This window comes from Erpetoichthys calabaricus, chromosome 16 (genome assembly GCF_900747795.2).
Source record: "Erpetoichthys calabaricus chromosome 16, fErpCal1.3, whole genome shotgun sequence".
NCBI lineage: Eukaryota > Metazoa > Chordata > Cladistia > Polypteriformes > Polypteridae > Erpetoichthys > Erpetoichthys calabaricus.
Window position 1 is genome coordinate 2,744,889 of NC_041409.2, and position 19,231 is coordinate 2,764,119.

General features: G+C 43.8%; 1 protein-coding gene across 1 annotated transcript in view; it reads left to right on the plus strand.

Annotated features, from left to right (window-relative positions):
* rab15 (RAB15, member RAS oncogene family) overlaps window positions 1-3,550 on the plus strand; it is a 76,420-nt gene extending 72,870 nt beyond the window's left edge. Inside the window, exon 7 of the mRNA XM_028821884.2 lies at window positions 1,512-3,550. Within this exon, the coding sequence (XP_028677717.1) occupies window positions 1,512-1,670 (159 nt within the window). The 3' untranslated portion in view covers window positions 1,671-3,550. The remainder of the gene's footprint in view (window positions 1-1,511) is intronic.
* The last annotated feature ends 15,681 nt before the right edge of the window (window positions 3,551-19,231 follow it).

Genomic DNA, 19,231 nt, shown 5'->3' on the forward strand with positions numbered 1-19,231 from the left:
CTCACGTCTTTGTATGCCATTGGAAAATACTGTGTGCTGAAAACAAACAAAAAAAAAAACGTTGTATGCATCCCACACCTTAGCGGAAACATCGCCAGAGACTGAACAAAAAAAAAGGTGTCCATGTCTGTCAAATCCCATCTTCTGCTGCAACATGCTAGTGACAAACCTTCAGATCAAGTGTTATATCTGTTGTCATGCCATTTGCAGACTTGCCACTCATAAAAAGAACTGTTATGAATTTATGCACAGGTAATGTTCACTCATTCATAGTATTAGTATTATAATCAAAGGAATATTATGACCCAAAAAAAGTGACGCCTTGGTTCTTTGTGTTAAACCTCACAGCACTCTGCCTTGCTTCTCTGATCATTTTGAGGGCCCCTGCATGTCTTAATCCCAGCCTTTTACCATTTTACAGATCAAAATCTGAGATGGGTCCAGCTACAGACCTCCGCGATTCAGTAACTCCACTGGACAGCCAATGGGATTGCAGGTTTTTGTCATGTGGTTTATTTGACTTGAGTCAGATAACTCCTTCCCCAACCCTAATATTAACATAGGGTGAACAGATGTTATCACTGACGTATAATATAAAGCGACGGCCTCCTCAATGTATTGGATTTCTGGAGGTTGTAAGATCTGCTTAGTGTCATTGAAATTTGAGTGAATGCATTTTTATGGATATTTGATTCTTATTGGTTGAAACTTCTTGACAACTCTTGCATGACATTTTCCACAGCGATACAACTCTTGTTGTCACACGACTGACTAGTCAAATGGCCAGATATGGAGATGCCATCAAGAAAGTTAACCAACAAGAGGAGACCATTCAGGCCATGTGTTGCTTGTTTGTTAAGTTAATAGCTAAGCTGACCCAATATCTCATCCAGATCTTTCTCAAATCTTCACCTCCATGGCTCTGTAGTTTATTTCAGATTCCCACAACTCTTTGTATAAAGAAGTTCTTTCTGCCTTTTAGCCCTAAATGCATGTCCCCTTAATTTCCAACCAGTGTCCGTGATTCAAGTTGAAAGAATTCTGCTGGATCTCCTTAATCAATGCCTTTGGGGATTTTGAAGGTCTGTATTATACTGTGCTCTTCTCAAGACTAAAGAGGTTTAATTCTCGGAGTCTACCAGAGTATGACATGTCCTTGAATCCTGGGATACACCCGGTTGTTCCCCTCTGCATGTCTTTAAGTGCTGCTCTATCGTTTTTGTAGCATGGTGAGCACAACGGTATACGATACTCCAGATGGGGTCTTCCCAGTACATGATACCATCTGAGCATAAATGATTTTTATTTAATGATGTGTAGCCCTTTGATTTAAAGTATGGTTCATTCCACCTGGTACTTAAAACCATCTGGGTAAGCTAAAGGAACATCTTCTATAGACTTTGGATATGTTGTGACTGTTTGGTAGGCCTCTGAGCTGTGCTTAGAGTAAATTGTAGAATTGAGTATTTTTTTTTCATGGTGTATAACACGTTCTGTCTTTTCTTCCCCAGTCCTTCACTCGATTAACTGAACTAGTCCTTCAAGCACACAAGAAGGAGCTGGATGGCCTCAGAGTCTCCATCAACCACGAACTGAGTATAGCTGATCTAGAAGAAGATGACGGCAAAGATGACAGACCGGGCAACTCCCAGAAGGTCTGCTGGTGTTAGGCATTCCAAAAGGCGGCAGTTTCTCACACTTTTCCAATGTGAGGAGGCATCCATCTAATTTGGACTGAAGTTCAACTCTTCCTTTTCTGAAGACTAAGAAATGTCCATTGATTTTTTTGCACAGATTGGCTGAAGCTCCTGGTGAATCTTCTCCAAGTGCTTTATCTCCCACTTGTCGGACACAAAAATTGTTTTATTAAAGCTAAGTTACACTAAAATAAAGGGTATAAAGATGGAGGAGGTTACTAAATAATCCTGATCCACACCACTAAGCGGCTCAAATGAGAAACTTGAGCGCTGCCATAGTAAGGACGATAGCATTTGACGTGTACGTCCACAATAGACACCCAGAGTCTCATGATTAGAGTTGGAATTGCAGCGAAACAATGGCCTGATTAGATTTGTGGTGCGCACCAACAAAACAGAATTGTTGCGTGTGAATTGAATTTCTCAGTAGACCTTTTGGTCGATAAGCAGAGGTGTGTAACATTGAGATGTTGGGACTTCGACCAGGGTGTATTATGCTTTTCCATTTTTTTTTTATTATTGATACTGCTTATTTTTTTTTTTTTTTTTTGTTTTGTAAGTTTATAATTGATATTTATCCAGGTTTGGGTTAAGCCTTGTCAGGTTGTGGAAGTGTCTCTTATCACCTCTCCCTCACTTTGCATGTAGGCAGACGGGACGTTCATGGAGAACCCTGTGGTCGTTTGTTTAATTCCTTATGCTTTAGGACTTTGGCCTTGATTTTGAGACGAGAAATGATAGCATTAACAAGAATGCATCATGGCATGAATTTCTTTTCTGATTGTTTCAGCGAACCCATGATAAAAATTTTGTTTTCAGGGTCTGAAATTCTGACCACCTCATAAATCCAAGGCTAGACAGACGGTAACAATTAGTACCTCAACTCCCAGCACCAGCCAGGCATTCTACCTGCATCTTTATCTGCCTGTTACAAACCACACCAGAAATCACAGAGCCTAATCCAGACAAAAATTAAAAGCTTAAATTCAGAAGTTTAAGAAGTTGGAAGAATTTTCAAAAAAAAAACAAAAAAAGGACCATGGGAATTTTGAACTATTTTAAGTAGATCCAAAGGCCCATTTGTGGACATTACCAGGTGGCTTCAAAGCTGAATCTCTCTTACCTCACTGGTAGACATTAGAATGAAATCTTCAACTAGAAAAAGGGATCAGCCTACCGCTCCAAAATCTTATTGCCTTTACGTGCATTGCCAGGTAGTTTGTATGTTCTGAACGGTGCGGCTACTTGCTTACTACCAGCCCCACACATTGTTTTTTTATTTGATGCTTGGTCATGCCCAATTTTTGCCAAGAAGAGCTGATATCCATGAAATTGATTTTACCATCTATGGACAATGGCAACAAATTCTTCCCTCAAAACGAGGGGTTAAGCTTGGAAAAATTTTTGCGCCTTTGGAAGCTGAAGACATCAATCAGTTCTGTTCAGCACTTCTTTATTCGCACTGATCCAAGAAAAGCAAAATTTCCAAATCTAAGGAAGTTGTAAATCATTATCCTGCCAGGTTGTGTTAACTGATGATGGAGACAGGCCAAAAGCACACTGTGTCCACATCAGTGGACATCCGTAATCAGGGCTGGTGAGAAGCTACTCTCGTAATAATGACGAGTTCCTTGTATTACACGGCACGGGGAGGGTAAAAATGTCAACCTCCGTCTGTAGATGCAGCATCTTCATGCGCTTATCTAATTATTGAATCTGTTTAGATGTTCTACATGTTGATTTCTCCTTATAACATGGACAGCTGTTAGAGCACATTTAGAATGTCTGTCTGTGCGACTTGCAAACATGTCATTTGCTGCAGTAATAAAGAGAAAACTATTATCTGCATTTCATATTTGGTCTGCATTTCTGTGGTCAACCTTCATAAATCAAGGAATGGATTCCACTTGATGGATTTCATGTTGTCGTTGTGGCACACCTCGAGGGGAGAACCCCCAGGCTGACTTCAGGGACTGAAAAAGGGAGGCAGAGAGCAGTAATCACTCATCCATCCAACTGCTGTCATCTGAATGTGCTTAGGCCATTTTAGAGTTACAGTGCAGCTGGAGCCCACCATGGGTGGTCTGTCAGCCCATCATGGGGCACATGCATGCCCACATAGCCACACTCACTTGTATTGGTCAACTTTAGGGTCGCCAATTGACTTCATGTTCGTTTTTTCTTTTAATCTTAAAATAGTGACTCTCTGTAGTCATAGTGCTTCTCCACAACTGACATTCGTCTTCTCGGTTTTAAGGGAACCTGTAAGACTGCGACATTAACAAGGGGGGGCCTCAGAATTGTGAGCTCAAAGTGCCAGAACACCCACCAGGCACAGTGCGATTGTTATAGGAGGTCGGTTCATAATTCAAGATAGAATGATAGATGAAGTCCTTTTGACTTGTGGAGGTCTTTGCACCTCATGACAGGTGGTGCCCCATCTCCGCAGGGTCATTGAGGGGGCTGTTCTGAAGGTGTAACATCTTGTGCTTACAGAAGCTAGCGAGAAATAAACCTGGTCCTCACACCATGCTGTGCTGCTATAACATGCTGCCTACTCTCAAAGTTTTTGATGAAGCAATAGCATCAGTTGGTACCACCAACTCCATTGGTTTTCAACGTTGTGACATAAAGGATACATTTTGAATATCCCTCCCAGTTTCCTACAGTGGCCTACTCGTCTCCTCGCTGCTCCATCCTACTTTGTTTTACGTTTCTCTGAGTCACATGTGTTCCTCCTTCCATTGAACTTTTGTTTGAGCTCCCCGTATCTCCATTAAGGAGTAGTGTTTGATCTTTACGGAAGTGATGGTATCCACCTCATCCAACTCTGACTGGAGATGTTGAAAGCACTAGACATTGCTGGGTTAGTGTGGTTGACATATCTATTCTATGTCACTTGGAATGGCAGACTGGTGTGGTGGTCCCCATATTTAAGGATGTGTTCCAACTTCAGAGGGCTCACACTCATCAGTTTCCCAGATAAAGCATATGTTAGGTTGCTGGAAGAAGAAAAACGTCTGATGGTTAAGCGAAAGATTCAGGAGGATCATTGTGGATTCCGTCCTGGCTGTGGTACAGTAGACCAGTTCTTTTTTCCTGGCACAATTTCTGGAGGGTACTTGGCAGTATAATAACCCAGTCCATGTGCATCTCTCGTTACATGATGTGGGAAGTGCTGCAGGACTATGGGGTCACAAGGCCATTCTTGTGTGCTTTTCATCCTGCACGTGAATGCAGTGAGTGCCATGTGTTTGGCTGAATTCGTTTACTGTGGGTATCAGACTCTGTCATGGCTGTGTTTTTCATGGATGGGGCATCAAGGTGTGTGTCTGGTTGGGGAGGCTAGTGATAGCATTGATGCTTTATGTAGATGAAATTGTCCTCTTTGCCTTATCTGACCGTGACATTTGTCACTTACTTGAAGGATTTGCTGCTGGAATGATAATTAGCACCTCCTAATCTGAGCTCATGGTTCTCTCTTGGAAAACTGAGGATTGCTCTCTCCAGCTGAGGGGAAACAACTTCCCTTAGTGGAGGAGTTCAAGTATCTTGGGATGTTTTTCACAAGTGATGGAAAAAAGGAACGTGAGGTTGAGAAGTAGGTTGGAACTGTAGCCACAGTTCTGCAGGCATCATACCCATTCATGGTGGTGAAATGGGAGCTGAATGTAATGAAACACTTATCTGTTTACCAGTCGACCTTCCTTCCTGTTCTCTCTTATGTCCATGAGCTGTGGGTAATGATCAGAAAAAGATGAAATCATGAGTTCCAGCATCAGAAATGAGGTTTCTTCACAGCGTACATGGGCAGACATTCCAGATTAGGTGATAAGGTCAGAGATTTGGGACATTCCCCAGAGAAGAATCACTGCTCCTCCAGATCGAGAAGAGCCGATTGAGGTGGTTTGACTATGACATAGGGATTCCTCCATGGTTGGTCCCTCCCCCCCACCCATACCCCCCCAATTCCACAGAGCTACCTCAGGCATGCCACAATCTTTTTTTTAGACCCTGTGGCAGACTCAGGACACTTCATACATACAGGGAAGGGAGAGAATCTGTAACTAGGGGTCATGGAACTCTGAGCTGACCTGCTTGTCCTTCTGCCCTCCATGACCCTTGCCAGGAAAAGCTGTTTTAGAAGGGAATAGGATGAGGTGACAAGTGATGATAGGTTAGAAGATGGATGGACGGATGGGAATGAATCATGTGACGGAATCCACTGGTAACTCCATAAGCAACTATCATCTGAAAGGGTGTATATCGGTAGAGTAGCATCAGGAACAGTGATAAGTCTTTGATGTTCTGCTTTTAGGTTTCCATTTGACAGGCTTATTGATGAGTGCAATGAACAGTTGCAGGATGGCAACACAGCTTAGCTTCCAGGCCTTTGCCTATCTGGCCATTTCAATGATCTGCTATGAAGCCTTTACTCCAAACTGTAGGTAATTGAGTATTTACGAGGGGTTCTAGCCACGTTATGATAATAGAATACATTTAAAAATGTTTGATATTTCTTGCTCTGTATGTACCTTTCCTTGGTATTCTCGTGTGTCTGAACATCTCTTGACTGGCACTCCATCTCTCTAGCACATTTCCATAAAGCCTGCTTCTCTGACTCTGTTGTTTTTCGAGGGGCCTTGCTCACCTCCTCTCCGTTTATCTACTTCACACATTTGAACGTGACTCTCAGCATGCATCCTATACCTTTAGTCCTCCCTGTGTACCTCACACTTCAAGCGCATCACCAAAACCAAATTGACCAATCAAATCACACGGAGGGAGAAGACACACACATTTTATTACATAGTGGAGTAACAGGGGGTCTAACAACAAAACAGCGGCAACTGCCACCTCCGTATATGGAGTGTGTGAACCACTAGCAAAGTAGTTTGAATGGTCAATCACAGCTGAATGTTCCATTCCTGCTTTTCACATTGCCATAACTTCCTTCCTTACGACTGTTGCTGCCCATCGGAACAGGCCTGCATCTCGCCATAACTCCAATCAGGATGAGATGAGAGCGAAACGAAACATTTCCGTTCAGTTTGCGCTCTGCTCTGGGCTCAATTTGCAGCTGCCCCAAGGGGACTCATAATGAGAGCTGGCAAGTGTCTTCTGGGTAAGTCAAGCATTACTCTACTAGGGTGGGCAGCTGGAGAAAAGAGCAAACAGAGCAATTAAAATGGAGCCCTTAAGCTTTGTGCATGTGACTTGCTTGTGCTGCTCATATTAATGAGGCACAGCTGATGCAACAGCAAGAGGGCATCAATAGCTTACAGTACATCATCCATCAATTGACTTTATGCACCTCGTTAGGAGTAGGAGGGAGCCCATCCTGATGGCATTGGGCACTATTAGGAACCAGCAAAGGACCAGACACCCAGAGAACACTCACCCTCACAATAGGCTAATTCCAGGTGTCCTGGAGTTGACCTGTAGAAGAATATCTCATCTCATCAACCCAACTTGCTTCACCCCTTTCCGTCTTCACATCTTATGTTCTCCTAGGAAAAACAATTTCTGGGGGTCTGTCACACTTGTACTAAAGAATACCAACCAGTTTGTCACTTAGGACACTGAGAAGAGTACATTTGGGGCATTTCCACATGCATATTCCAACCGAAATGTACCTCCTCCACCCACACGGTTCAAGGAGCGACTGTTTCCAGGCTGGGTTATCTTGTTTGCGCAGGTATTACTGAAAGCAAAGTGGTGGCATCCGTGTGTTACTTGTAGCTGTGACTGAATACTTTTGGATCTGCTCTCTGGTCTCTCTGCACCACTCATTGTCCTAAGAAAGAATATTTCTTGTTGACTTTTTCACACATTCTAATGAAGATCAAGCCAAGAGCCTTACACACTCTTGTCATCAAGCCCAAATCCAAACTGCCCTTTCCTCCCTGACTTGCTTTTTTTAAGGAGTTCTTCCTAGGGTACTTCATATTGTGTTACATGGAGTTATGACTCCCCTCACACACCCAAAACGGTGACAGCAAATCGAACTTTTCCCTTTCCAATATCGCTGCTCATGGCCCTACGACAGGATCTCTCTTGCCTCTAATACACATACTAAGGACACCACTGTTACGTTAGGCCCTATCAACTGAGTGTATGTCATCTCCTCACACACTTTATCTGACCTGGCTTCTTTCCATAGCATGACAAATTGAGGGCCTTGTTGCATGTGCTGTCAGCTTGGAATGATCCCTCATTATCTGGTCTTGGTATGCATCTATGGTGACAAGACACACTTTGCGGTTTAGTGCTGTTGCAGTGCACCCCAGAGCAGTGGACTAGCAGTGGACCAAGAATGAGACTACATGGAGTTGCAGTTGGCTTTTTGGAGTCAGAGACTAACGTAGACCACCTCCTGAGCAGGTCTAACAGGCTAAGTTAGGTGGGTTATGTTAAAAAAGAAACTCTGCATTCATCAGACAGTCACAAACGTAAAAAGCACTTATGTGCTATTAAAAAAATATGGAAATCATGTACAGTATATATATAATTCACTAAGCCGCCACCAGCGCAAGCAACACACCCATGGAAGCACGCATGATGGAGCCACGCCCACCAACTCCAAGACCATTGCATACGATGACAACTCGCAGAGCCACGCCCACCAACTCGGACGCAGCAACTCACAGAGCAGGGCGTCATTCGCATTCGTGTCTGCTACACTCCACATGCACCTCTGAAGAAGCATGTTTGTCGCGGATGTGAATCGCTGTATGCGGCATGTAGAACAGTTTGCGAGGGGTATCCCATGGTCTTACAGTTGGTGGGCGGGTCTGTTAGTTGCTCTTGTGAGCGGGCACATGACCAGGCAGTGTGTATGCTTCGAGAGCGAGGGTGGACACGACAGCACCATCTAAGAGGAATCATATTTGTCGCGGATGTGTTCCGCCCTCCGTGCGCGCCAGCCGTCCGTCCCTCGCTCTGGGAGGTGGAGGCGCGGCAGAGGTCCTCCAGTTTTCAGTCATGGACAATTGTATATTACTCTCTCCAGAGTTCCCTTACAGTCGTATCCTCAAACCCACCCCATAAGAAGAAGCATGTTTGTTGCGGATGTGAATCACTGTATGCAGCGTGTAGAACAGTTTGTTTGTCGCGGATGTGAATCGCTGTATGCGGCGTGTAGAACAGTTTGCGAGGGGTATCCCATGGTCTTACAGTTGGTGGGCGGGTCTCTGTTAGTTGCTTTTGTGAGCGGGCACATGACCAGGCGGTGAGTATGCTTTGAGAGCGAGGGTGGACGCGACAGCACCATCTAAGAAGAATCATATTTGTCGCAGATGTGAATCGCTGTATGCAGCGTGTAACACTCTGTATTGTATGTTGCCCTCTCCAGAGTTACATCTTTTCATTCACCTACAGTCGTATCCTCAAAACCAACCCCATTTGGACAACTGTGTCTTTCAGGGAGTGTTCACCCATCAATACATAATTATGCGGCGTATGCTACGCCGCAGGTTGGCTAGTATTGTATAATTCCTTTTATTCGCAGCAACTAGGTGCTTATACCTTCAACCAAATTCTTGCGACTGTAGCCTTTGACCATGAGATAATGTCGTCAGATGTTTCAACCCTGAACCATGTTGTCTTCCAGTTGGCGTGTTGGCCTATCTTCTCCTGGCTTTCAGGTCAATTCCTATCACCTATTCCAAAGCCAGCAAGAGGTTCTCTCCACTGACCCTCCACCCACCTTCTTTCTCATCCCGACAGTCCTGGGGTGATAAACCTTGACCACACAGACAGCACCAGGAATCCCTTGAACCAACCTCGATTGTGAGTATTCAGGCCTGTCACCCTTTCTTCCCTTCATTGTGAGACCAGGTCTTCATACTTGGTTGCTTTCCATTCTGAGGACTCTTGGCCACCATTTTCCCATGGTACCATCAATTCGATGCAGATTATCTTCTTTACCTCCACAGACCATATTACCATATCGGGCTGCAGAGTTACCTGGACAACCTGGGAGAAAAGTAACTTTGTTTCCAGACCAACCATCATTTACCTTGACTGCACTATCTACAGGAGGTTCTTCCCGATTTTCTTGAAGGATGATGGCTTCTCCCCTACCCTGATAAACTAGATGGATCAGACTGGTCTCTCCTGCTCCAAGATGTTCGCTAGTGTTCTGAGGACCTCTTCGTGACACCCTCTATATCTTGTCTGGGTAAGACCTGTGAGTATGTGTGCCAATGTGTCACTCATTCCACACAACCCTCACTATGGGTCCTCCTTCAATCCACATCTCTGCAGGTTCATTGGTGTTGGAAGGGTGTATTTGAAATGAAGTATAAGCATGATACTCAGTCACATATATTTACTCATAGCAGCTGAAAGAGGCAAGATATTTATGGAAATACGTGTCTTACATAATATAAGAATTAGAATAATATGGAGCAACATTCATCATTGTTAATGTCACAGTCAAAAGACGCTGAGAAATTTGGTAGCAACCACACCAGCTCTGCCTCCACTGGCCCCAATTCTACTCACATAGCCTATCTGATGCTCTGTAATTGTTTTTCTTCTTGTACTTACATCCACTTCCATACATTTTTTAGGGGCACAATGCTGCCTGGCTGCCATTTTGTAAAGTGCACACTGCAGTTTCTTCAATGCAGGATTTCTTTGGAGTGTCAAGGAGGTATCATTGCAGGTGTCCTCGAGATCTCTCACAATGTGTGATTTATAGAGCTTGGGCTCTACCGTGAAGTTTGAACTGTGATGAGACGTTCTTTACCAATATTGTCCAGCCTCTGAATGTGTGTTTTGTACACTTTGGTGACTCTGATTAGGAAAAGCGGGCGTGAATGACATATAAATGGCACGTAACTCTTCTGTGTTATCAACATAATTGGGAAATGAGCTACAGAGAGAGGACTGTGCTTCAGATACAACTCTGCTAGCTCGTACCTCTCATTGTCATTACTTTCCATATTCGTATTTCAGGAGCTTTTTATACGCTCTGTGGCAGATGGCCGGGACGCCCCTTTGTCACTGGATTTGGGGGAGCAGCCATGGAAGCCACACTATGTTCCTCGGAACCTTTGTTGGCAGCCCCCCTGGGTTGCGTCAGGGCCACTTTTATGGAACACCGGAGCTCATCCTGGTTGGGCTCTGTGGCCTCCGCCAGGGGGAGCGGCATAGAGATGCACGGCTTAACAAGCCCGTCTGGGCGGGAGGGCAGCCACACCCGGAACTGCAGGGGGGAAGTAGGTCAGCGAGCACCTGCAGCACTTACGGGTGGGCTATAAGTGGAGCCTGCAGCCACTACTCAGGGCGCCAGAGTCGGGAGGACGAAGACGACGACGACGCTGCTGCTGCTGCTGCCCTGGGAGGAGTGGAGGATAAGAAGAGTGTGTTTTGGGGTTGTTTCTTTGGTGGTGTTTTTGGAGACTGTGTAGGGCCAGTTGGGCACGGGGAAGACATGTCCCACAGCTAAAGAAAATAAATTCTTTTGTGTATTTTACCTGTGCCTCTGGTACAGTGCATCCGGAAAGTATTCACAGCGCATCACTTTTTCCACATTTTGTTATGTTACAGCCTTATTCCAAAATGGATTAAATTCATTTTTTTCCTCAGAATTCTATACACAACACCCCATAATGACAACGTGAAAAAAGCTTACTTGAGGTTTTTGCAAATTTATTAAAAATAAAAAAATTGAGAAAGCACATGTACATAAGTATTCACAGCCTTTGCCGTGAAGCTCAAAATTGAGCTCAGCTGCATCCTGTTTCCCCTGATCATCCTTGAGATGTTTCTGCAGCTTAACTGGAGTCCACCTGTGGTAAATTCAGTTGACTGGACATTATTTGGAAAGGCACACACCTGTCTATATAAGGTCCACAGTTGACAGTTCATGTCAGAGCACAAACCAAGCATAAAGTCAAAGGAATTGTCTGTAGACCTCCGAGACAGGATTGTCTTGAGGCACAAATCTGGGGAAGGTTACAGAAAAATTTCTGCTGCTTTGAAGGTCCCAATGAGCACAGTGGCCTTCATCATCCGTAAGTGGAAGAAGTTCGAAACCACCAGGACTCTTCCTAGAGCTGGCCGGCCATCTAAACTGAGCAATCGGGGGAGAAGAGCCTTAGTCAGGGAGGTGACCAAGAACCCGATGGTCACTCTGTCAGAGCTCCAGAGGTCCTCTGTGGAGAGAGGAGAACCTTCCAGAAGGACAACCATCTCTGCAGCAATCCACCAATCAGGCCTGTATGGTAGAGTGGCCAGACGGAAGCTACTCCTTAGTAAAAGGCACATGGCAGCCCGCCTGGAATTTGCCAAAAGGCACCTGAAGGACTCTCAGACCATGAGAAATAAAATTCTCTGGTCTGATGAGACAAAGATTGAACTCTTTGGTGTGAATGCCAGGTGTCAAGTATGGAGGAAACCAGGCACCGCTCATCACCAGGCCAATACCATCCCTACAGTGAAGCATGGTGGTGGCAGCATCATTCTGTGGGGATGTTTTTCAGCGGCAGGAACTGGGAGACTAGTCAGGATAAAAGGAAAGATGACTGCAGCAATGTACAGAGACATCCTGGATGAAAACCTGCTCCAGAGCGCTCTTGACCTCAGACTGGGGCGACGGTTCATCTTTCAGCAGGACAACGACCCTAAGCACACAGCCAAGATATCAAAGGAGTGGCTTCAGGACAACTCTGTGAATGTCCTTGAGTGGCCCAGCCAGAGCCCAGACTTGAATCCGATTGAACATCTCTGGAGAGATCTTAAAATGGCTGTGCACCGACGCTTCCCATCCAACCTGATGGAGCTTGAGAGGTGCTGCAAAGAGGAATGGGCGAAACTGGCCAAGGATAGGTGTGCCAAGCTTGTGGCATCATATTCAAGAAGACTTGAGGCTGTAATTGCTGCCAAAGGTGCATCGACAAAGTATTGAGCAAAGGCTGTGAATACTTATGTACATGTGATTTCTCAGTTTTTTTATTTTTAATAAATTTGCAAAAACCTCAAGTAAACTTTTTTCATGTTGTTATTATGGGGTGTTGTGTGTAGAATTCTGAGGAAACAAATGAATTTAATCCATTTTGGAATAAGGCTGTAACATAGCAAAAGGTGAAAAAGTGATGTGCTGTGAATACTTTCCGGATGCGCTGTATCAGTCTGTGTCGGGTCGGTGCCAATAAAGCGCCTTATATCACAGCTCATAATGAACATTTAAAACGGCGATAATGATGCTCATTTTGATCTAATGTAGCTTAACTTTTTTTTAATAAGTTTACATAATGATGTCATTTTTCCCTGTCCTCTATTCCTGCAAATCGAGAAGAATGTGAAGCGGCACGTCAATAATTGAGAGGAGGGTGAGGTGTTAATTGCCAGTGCACCACTATCAACGGGGAATCGGAGAGCCCGCTGAGTGAAACGAGGAACAACACAAGATGAGTTAAATTTGGAACTGAATTTAATGGGCTGTTCACTCAGACAGCACTTAGACCTGAGGATCATCTCCTCTTAGTACCGGACTAAGTTGTCTGCTCTTGGTTCCCTGCTAGAGCGGTACTATCTCAGGTACACTGCTGCTGTCCTGTTGTGTTGTGTGGGTTTGTCTGGGTGTCATTGTGTTATTTGAGGGTCTGGCTCACTCTCCTATCTTCAAATCCACAATCAATTTCATGTCTGACAACCTGCAGTGCTCTTGATGTTATGATGGAATACTTTCTGTTTCCTTATACACGCGAACCAATGAATATCAAAGCATTGCAGTTTTACCGGTAAAACCACATGTGACCCCCCTGGTCATTTCTGAGTGCATGTTATACTCATATGAAATAAAGCACACTATTTTGGGGCCTTCAAGTGAATTCCAACGAGTTCATTTTCTATTCTCCCTTTGTTCTTGTGAAGGGATACTCCTTGTTTCCACTAATATATGTACTTTAGAAAGCAACCTGGGGGCTTCATTGTGTTGCATGGGGAGTACTTTTGGGGGTTCCTCTCATATACTGTATACTGTACACACACTATGACTAGTAAGAGAGCTTTCCTCTGTCCCCCTGTGATTTAGTATCCTACATTTCTGACCAGCTTTTATACACAAAGCTGCGAACCCAACATGTCATTTGAGTACCTGACAGCGAATGTTAGGGTTTGGGGGGCTCTTCTCAGACACCTCTACCATTGACTCCATTTCCTTTCTTTCATACGACTCCTACTCTTATAGCTGCCTTTTACAAATGCACTTTTGAAGTCGGGAATTTATTGCTTGGGTCCCAAAAGGCTTACTTTTGGGGTGTCTGAGTCAAGTCCCAAAGCCAGTTTTAGGATAGGAAGAATACCTTTACTTGACATGTAATACATGAAAGAGACGAGTGAATTACAGATGTTGATTGCTCTCCTTCAATACACTTGTTCATTTCAGAAGTATGTGATTAGTTTAATTTCTCATGTCCTTTCAGGTTACTGATAAATGGACCGTCGAACTCGGAATTCTGCTAAACTCAATTATACTGGTTCTCTTGTCAATGCTTAAACTTACACAGACGTAGCAGCGGGACTAGGTCATGGATCAGGAGGATTTAATTAAACTTCATTCTCTGAGTGCTAAAGGCTAACAGTTAACAGCTACAGCTGCCAAGGACATTGGGTATTTAATAGTAAAAATCACCTCTCACATTCACACACTCCCCCCCCCCGCCCCAGAATACCAATAATCAATAAGAAATGCACTTTAAGAAATTGATGTAGGTAGGTCTATATTACCATGTTTCCCCAAAAATAAGACCAGCGGCCTCATGTATAAACGGTGCGTACGCACACAAATGTTGCGTACGAACATTTCCACGCTCAAATCGCAATGTATAAAACCTACACTTGCCGTAAATCCACGCACTTTTCCACGGTACCTCATACCCTGTCGTACGCAAGTTCTCCACTCGGTTTTGCAGACTGGCGGCACCCAGTGTCAAAGCAGTGCTACTGTTCCTGTGTGGTTACCCTTTCTTAGATCCCCATCCACGACGGCGGCTTTATCAAATACACTGAAATTAACTGCATATCATTCATAAACTTAATGCATATGATTGTAATTAACCTGTAACAATATAATGGTCCACAGAATGGTCAAACTGTTCTAAATACCATAACTGCTTTAGCGTTGTTACTGTCACTGCACCTTCTTCTTCTCCTTTCAGCTGCTCCCGTTAGGGGTTGCCACAGTGGATCATCTTTTTCCATATTACTTGCACTGCACCACTCGGAGTATTTATATCACTGTATCTGAGTGTGAATCACAGATCTACAACGATTGGAAAGAGACTTATCGGTATACAGCATCAAGCACTCGCTGCCTCAGCCATTCGCTATTTGAACTGCTCTCATCCGACCAACGCTTCACAGCCTTTCCTGTTCTGACCTCGCGGTTCACAAACAGTTTCATCCCAAGAACTCTAAACGCACTCAATCAGTCCATCAAGTGCTTCTGGTAGAACTGTTAGTACTTGTAAGTTACCGTGAGGTAATTGTACTTATGGTACAGTTATAATATTGCACAACCTGAGCCACTTTATAAAGCGCGTATTTACATATGATGACAACATAATTTTTAAGATGAAATGCAGCAAAATATGTTGATTATATTATACAGATAAAACTTTAACTTTAACTACACAGTGCCGCAGTGCTAGCGAGCTTGAGCTTCGTTCACGGTTTGTTCCTGCCTCGCGCTGTTTTCATGCTGTAGCTGGCGCGACACTGGAAGGATAGATGGATAGAATAATTAAACATTACGAAGATATTTCGATGTTCCTTTAAAAGTTTTGAAGAATCGTCGTTCTAAGCTTACAGATGGCTTCACGTCTATTACAGAGCTGATTGTGTGGTGATTAGGAATTTGGAGAAAGAAAAGTAAGGACAGGAATTGGGGGTTAGTACGTTTGAAAAAGACAGTACTTCTGTAATAAAGCATTTCATTGAAGGTCGCGCATGGCACAGCAAGCATCTTGCTGTAAGACATGAACAATCACTGCGCCACCGTGTTCCCATGTTTAATAACATGCTTCAACTCATATCATCATGAAAATGATATCACGTATACTTCTCAGTATTTGAATTATTCAGACAGCTGTAATATTACGAACGTAATGGATTCTGTGTCCTGTCGGAGGAAGAGCAGGTAGTGATTCAGGCACATAGAGCACATAGAAGATCAAATATAGAACAAAGCATTTAATGTGCTACTTTAGTTACGATGGGATTTGAGAAACTAGTAAATTAAACGATTTTAAGATGAAGTTTATGATGTTCTACTTTAATGACAAAATAAACTACGTGATTAAAGTGGAAATTTCGAGATTAAAGTTGATTTTTCGTGCTTTTTTTCCCACTGTGTGCCTTTTTTTTTTTACTGTACCCTAATAAGCTTTCATATGACACTCAGATGGTGGGCTACAACTGCACCTTTTCACGCTGACTTTGATATGTGACAACTTTTTTATTTCGGGCACTGTGCGACTTTGTGAACTTGAGCTTTCGAGTTTCTCCGACACGCTATGTCACTCGATCAACTTCCTTTTGTTGCTTATATAACTGTTTAAACCAACAAATAGTACGTTTTTCTTTGCCTTCATTTGGTATTCGCTGAAATTCCTCTATTTTTCCTCATACTTTTGCCATTGCCTTTTCACAGAACGCTGGGCTTAAGAGCTATTTATATTGATTTGCATATTCAAAGAGGCGTAATTCTGGGAGGAGTTGAGGCGGGACAGCAGGCGCGTGCACGTGCGTTTATTTCCACACTGAGCGGAAGTTGCTGAACGCACAGATTCCTGCATCTGGATTTTTCTGTGCGTAAGCACATTTCAGCTTTTGTGCTTACGTCATGTTATAATGCGAATTCTATGCAAGGCGTTATGCATGAGGCCCCTGATCTTGTAAAGATATTCACACACTGGGTGACGTAGTTGATGAGTCAGGCCTTTGAACTTTCCAATCTCTAAAACCTTCTACCCCCTTATCTTCTTTTTTACTTTCTCATATACGAAATATAGGGAAAGTATTGTAAAAGTCCAAAGATTTTGATGAATCTCAATGTTTTAGACCTCCCTGAGTCCGAAAATACCATTTTTGGAATTATGTGTTGTGTGTGTGTGTATGTAAACACGATAACTTCAGTACGCTTTCAGTTAGGTCAACCAAATTTCGCATACAATATGGATAAAACATAGATTTCTATCAATGTTTGGTTTATTTCTGCTAACCAGAAGTGGTACTTTACCTTTAATTCATGCAGCTGCAGGGTCCGATTGATTCAACTTTGCTTTTATAATCATTGTTCAATATGTTATTAATTTGATTTGATTTGCAGTTGACGGTTCTTTAATGTAGGGCGGCATAGTGACGCAGTGGTAGCACTGCTGCCTCGCAGTTAGGAGACCCGGGTTTGCTTCCCAGGTCCTCCCTGGGTGGAGTTTGCATGTTCTCCCCGTGTCTGCGTGGGTTTCCTCCGTGCGCTCCGGTTTCCTCCTACAGTCCAAAGACATGCAGGTTAGGTGGATTGGCGATTCTAACTTAGCCCTAGTGTGTGCTTGGTGTGTGGGTGTGTTTGTGTGTGTCCTGCGGTGGGTTGGCACCCTGCCTGGGATTGGTTCCTGCCTTGTGCCCTGTGTTGGCTGGGATTGGCTCCAGCAGACCCCCGTGACCCTGTGTTCGGATTCAGCGGGTTGGAAAATGGATGGATGGGTTCTTTAATGCACATAGTATAAAAACATAATCATTGTCTTGCAGTTTACTCCTCAAATATCCGTCCCCATATCTGAGTATACGAGAAAGTCGAGGGGAGCCCACTCCCGATTTTTTTTCTTTTACTTACAACTTAGAATTGTCTTTAAAGCGTGTGGGGTCCCAAACAATATGCTTGGGGATTGTCATCTGACCCAAATTGTCACTTTTGCTCCCTGAATACCCCAGGTACATTTATGCTCATAGTTTTTGGTCCTGGGTGTCTCATCTTCTTACTTCTATGCTCTCAATTAGCATCTCCACATTTTCCTACTTCTAGACTTTTGCTCACTTCATGTATCTGTTTGCATTTGGGGTAATTGCTGCCCTTTTCTCTCTCGCTGGAAATCTCCTGATTATTTTTCTGTCTGGAGGTCTTCTTGTTTTAACCCGGTCCATTTGGAGTTGTTAATGTGGCATGTGGTTCTCATACTGATAAATAGTCAGATATGGTGCAGCTGATCCGAGCACTGAGTGCACCCTGGTCCTGCCAACAGCCCTCTTCTCTGTAATGGAGTTGATGTTGTGTTGATCCCTCACTTGCTAGTCCTCATGGGCTTTTTTATTCTTTTGTTGCCGATATTAATTTTAATGTGTCATGCATGGGTTGTACTACAGGGTGGTGTTGCGGGAGGTGGGCGCCAAGCAGTGGGTTTTTATGTTATTGTAATTCTTGTCAGATTGGCTTATATGCCTCTTTAAAGTGTTAGCTTTGTATTTCAAAAAAAAGTTAGGATCACAAAAAAACAACACAGTGGTGATAATGTCAGTAAGTATGACAATCTTGTAGTTGGCAGTAAAGAACCACATCATAGATAAAACTATAATTATATAATGAGAGGGGGCAATACTAAATTGGTACTATTGTGTGGGGCAGCACGGTGGTGCAGTGGGTAGTGCTGCTGGCTCGCAGTTGGGAGACCTGGGTTCGCTTCCCGGGTCCTCCCTGCGTAGAGTTTGCATGTTCTCCCCGTGTCTGCGTGGGTTTCCTCGCACAGTCCAAAGACATGCAGGTTGGGTGCATTGGCGATTCTAAATTGTCCCTAGTGTGTGTGTGGGTGTGTGTGCCCTGCGGTGGGCTGGCGCCCTGCCGGGGTTTTGTTTCCTGCCTTGCGCCCTGTGTTGGATGGGATTGGCTCCAGCAGACCCCCGTGACCCTGTGGTTAGGATGTAGTGGCTTGGATAATGGATGGATGGATGGATAGTATTGTGTGTGTGCACGTGTGTGTGTGTGTGTGCAGGTGTGTGTGTGTGTGTGTGTGTGCAAATGTGTGTGTGTTCATGTGTGTGTGCGTGTGTGTGTTCAGGTGTGTCTGTGTTCAGGACTAAGCTGGTTAGAACATGAAATAAAGAGAGAGTTGCTGCAGTGGAGTTCAGTCACTGCCAGTACTTACATTGGGCAGCATAGAGCTAATATTTGGGGCTTTCAAAGGTCAAGGTATTTAGTTGTTACATTTCTTTTTTGAAGTCCTTTGACTATGCAAAAATAAATTACATTCTCCCCCAGTGCTTTTTTGTTTTATTACTACAAATGTTTGTGCTGCGCCATCTGTTAGAATGACAACAACAATGCACTTTATTACTACGTGCATTACAAAAGGCATTCCAATAGATGGTGCACTGCAAATGGCTAGCACAGCTAGTTCGTATGTAAAGCATCTTTGAGTAGTGAAGCCGAAACGTTGTAAAAGATGTCATTGGGAATTTGAAAGGAGTGTGTATTGATGGATGTGTGTTGACAAACAAAAATCAACATCTGTTCAGCATCAAATACATCG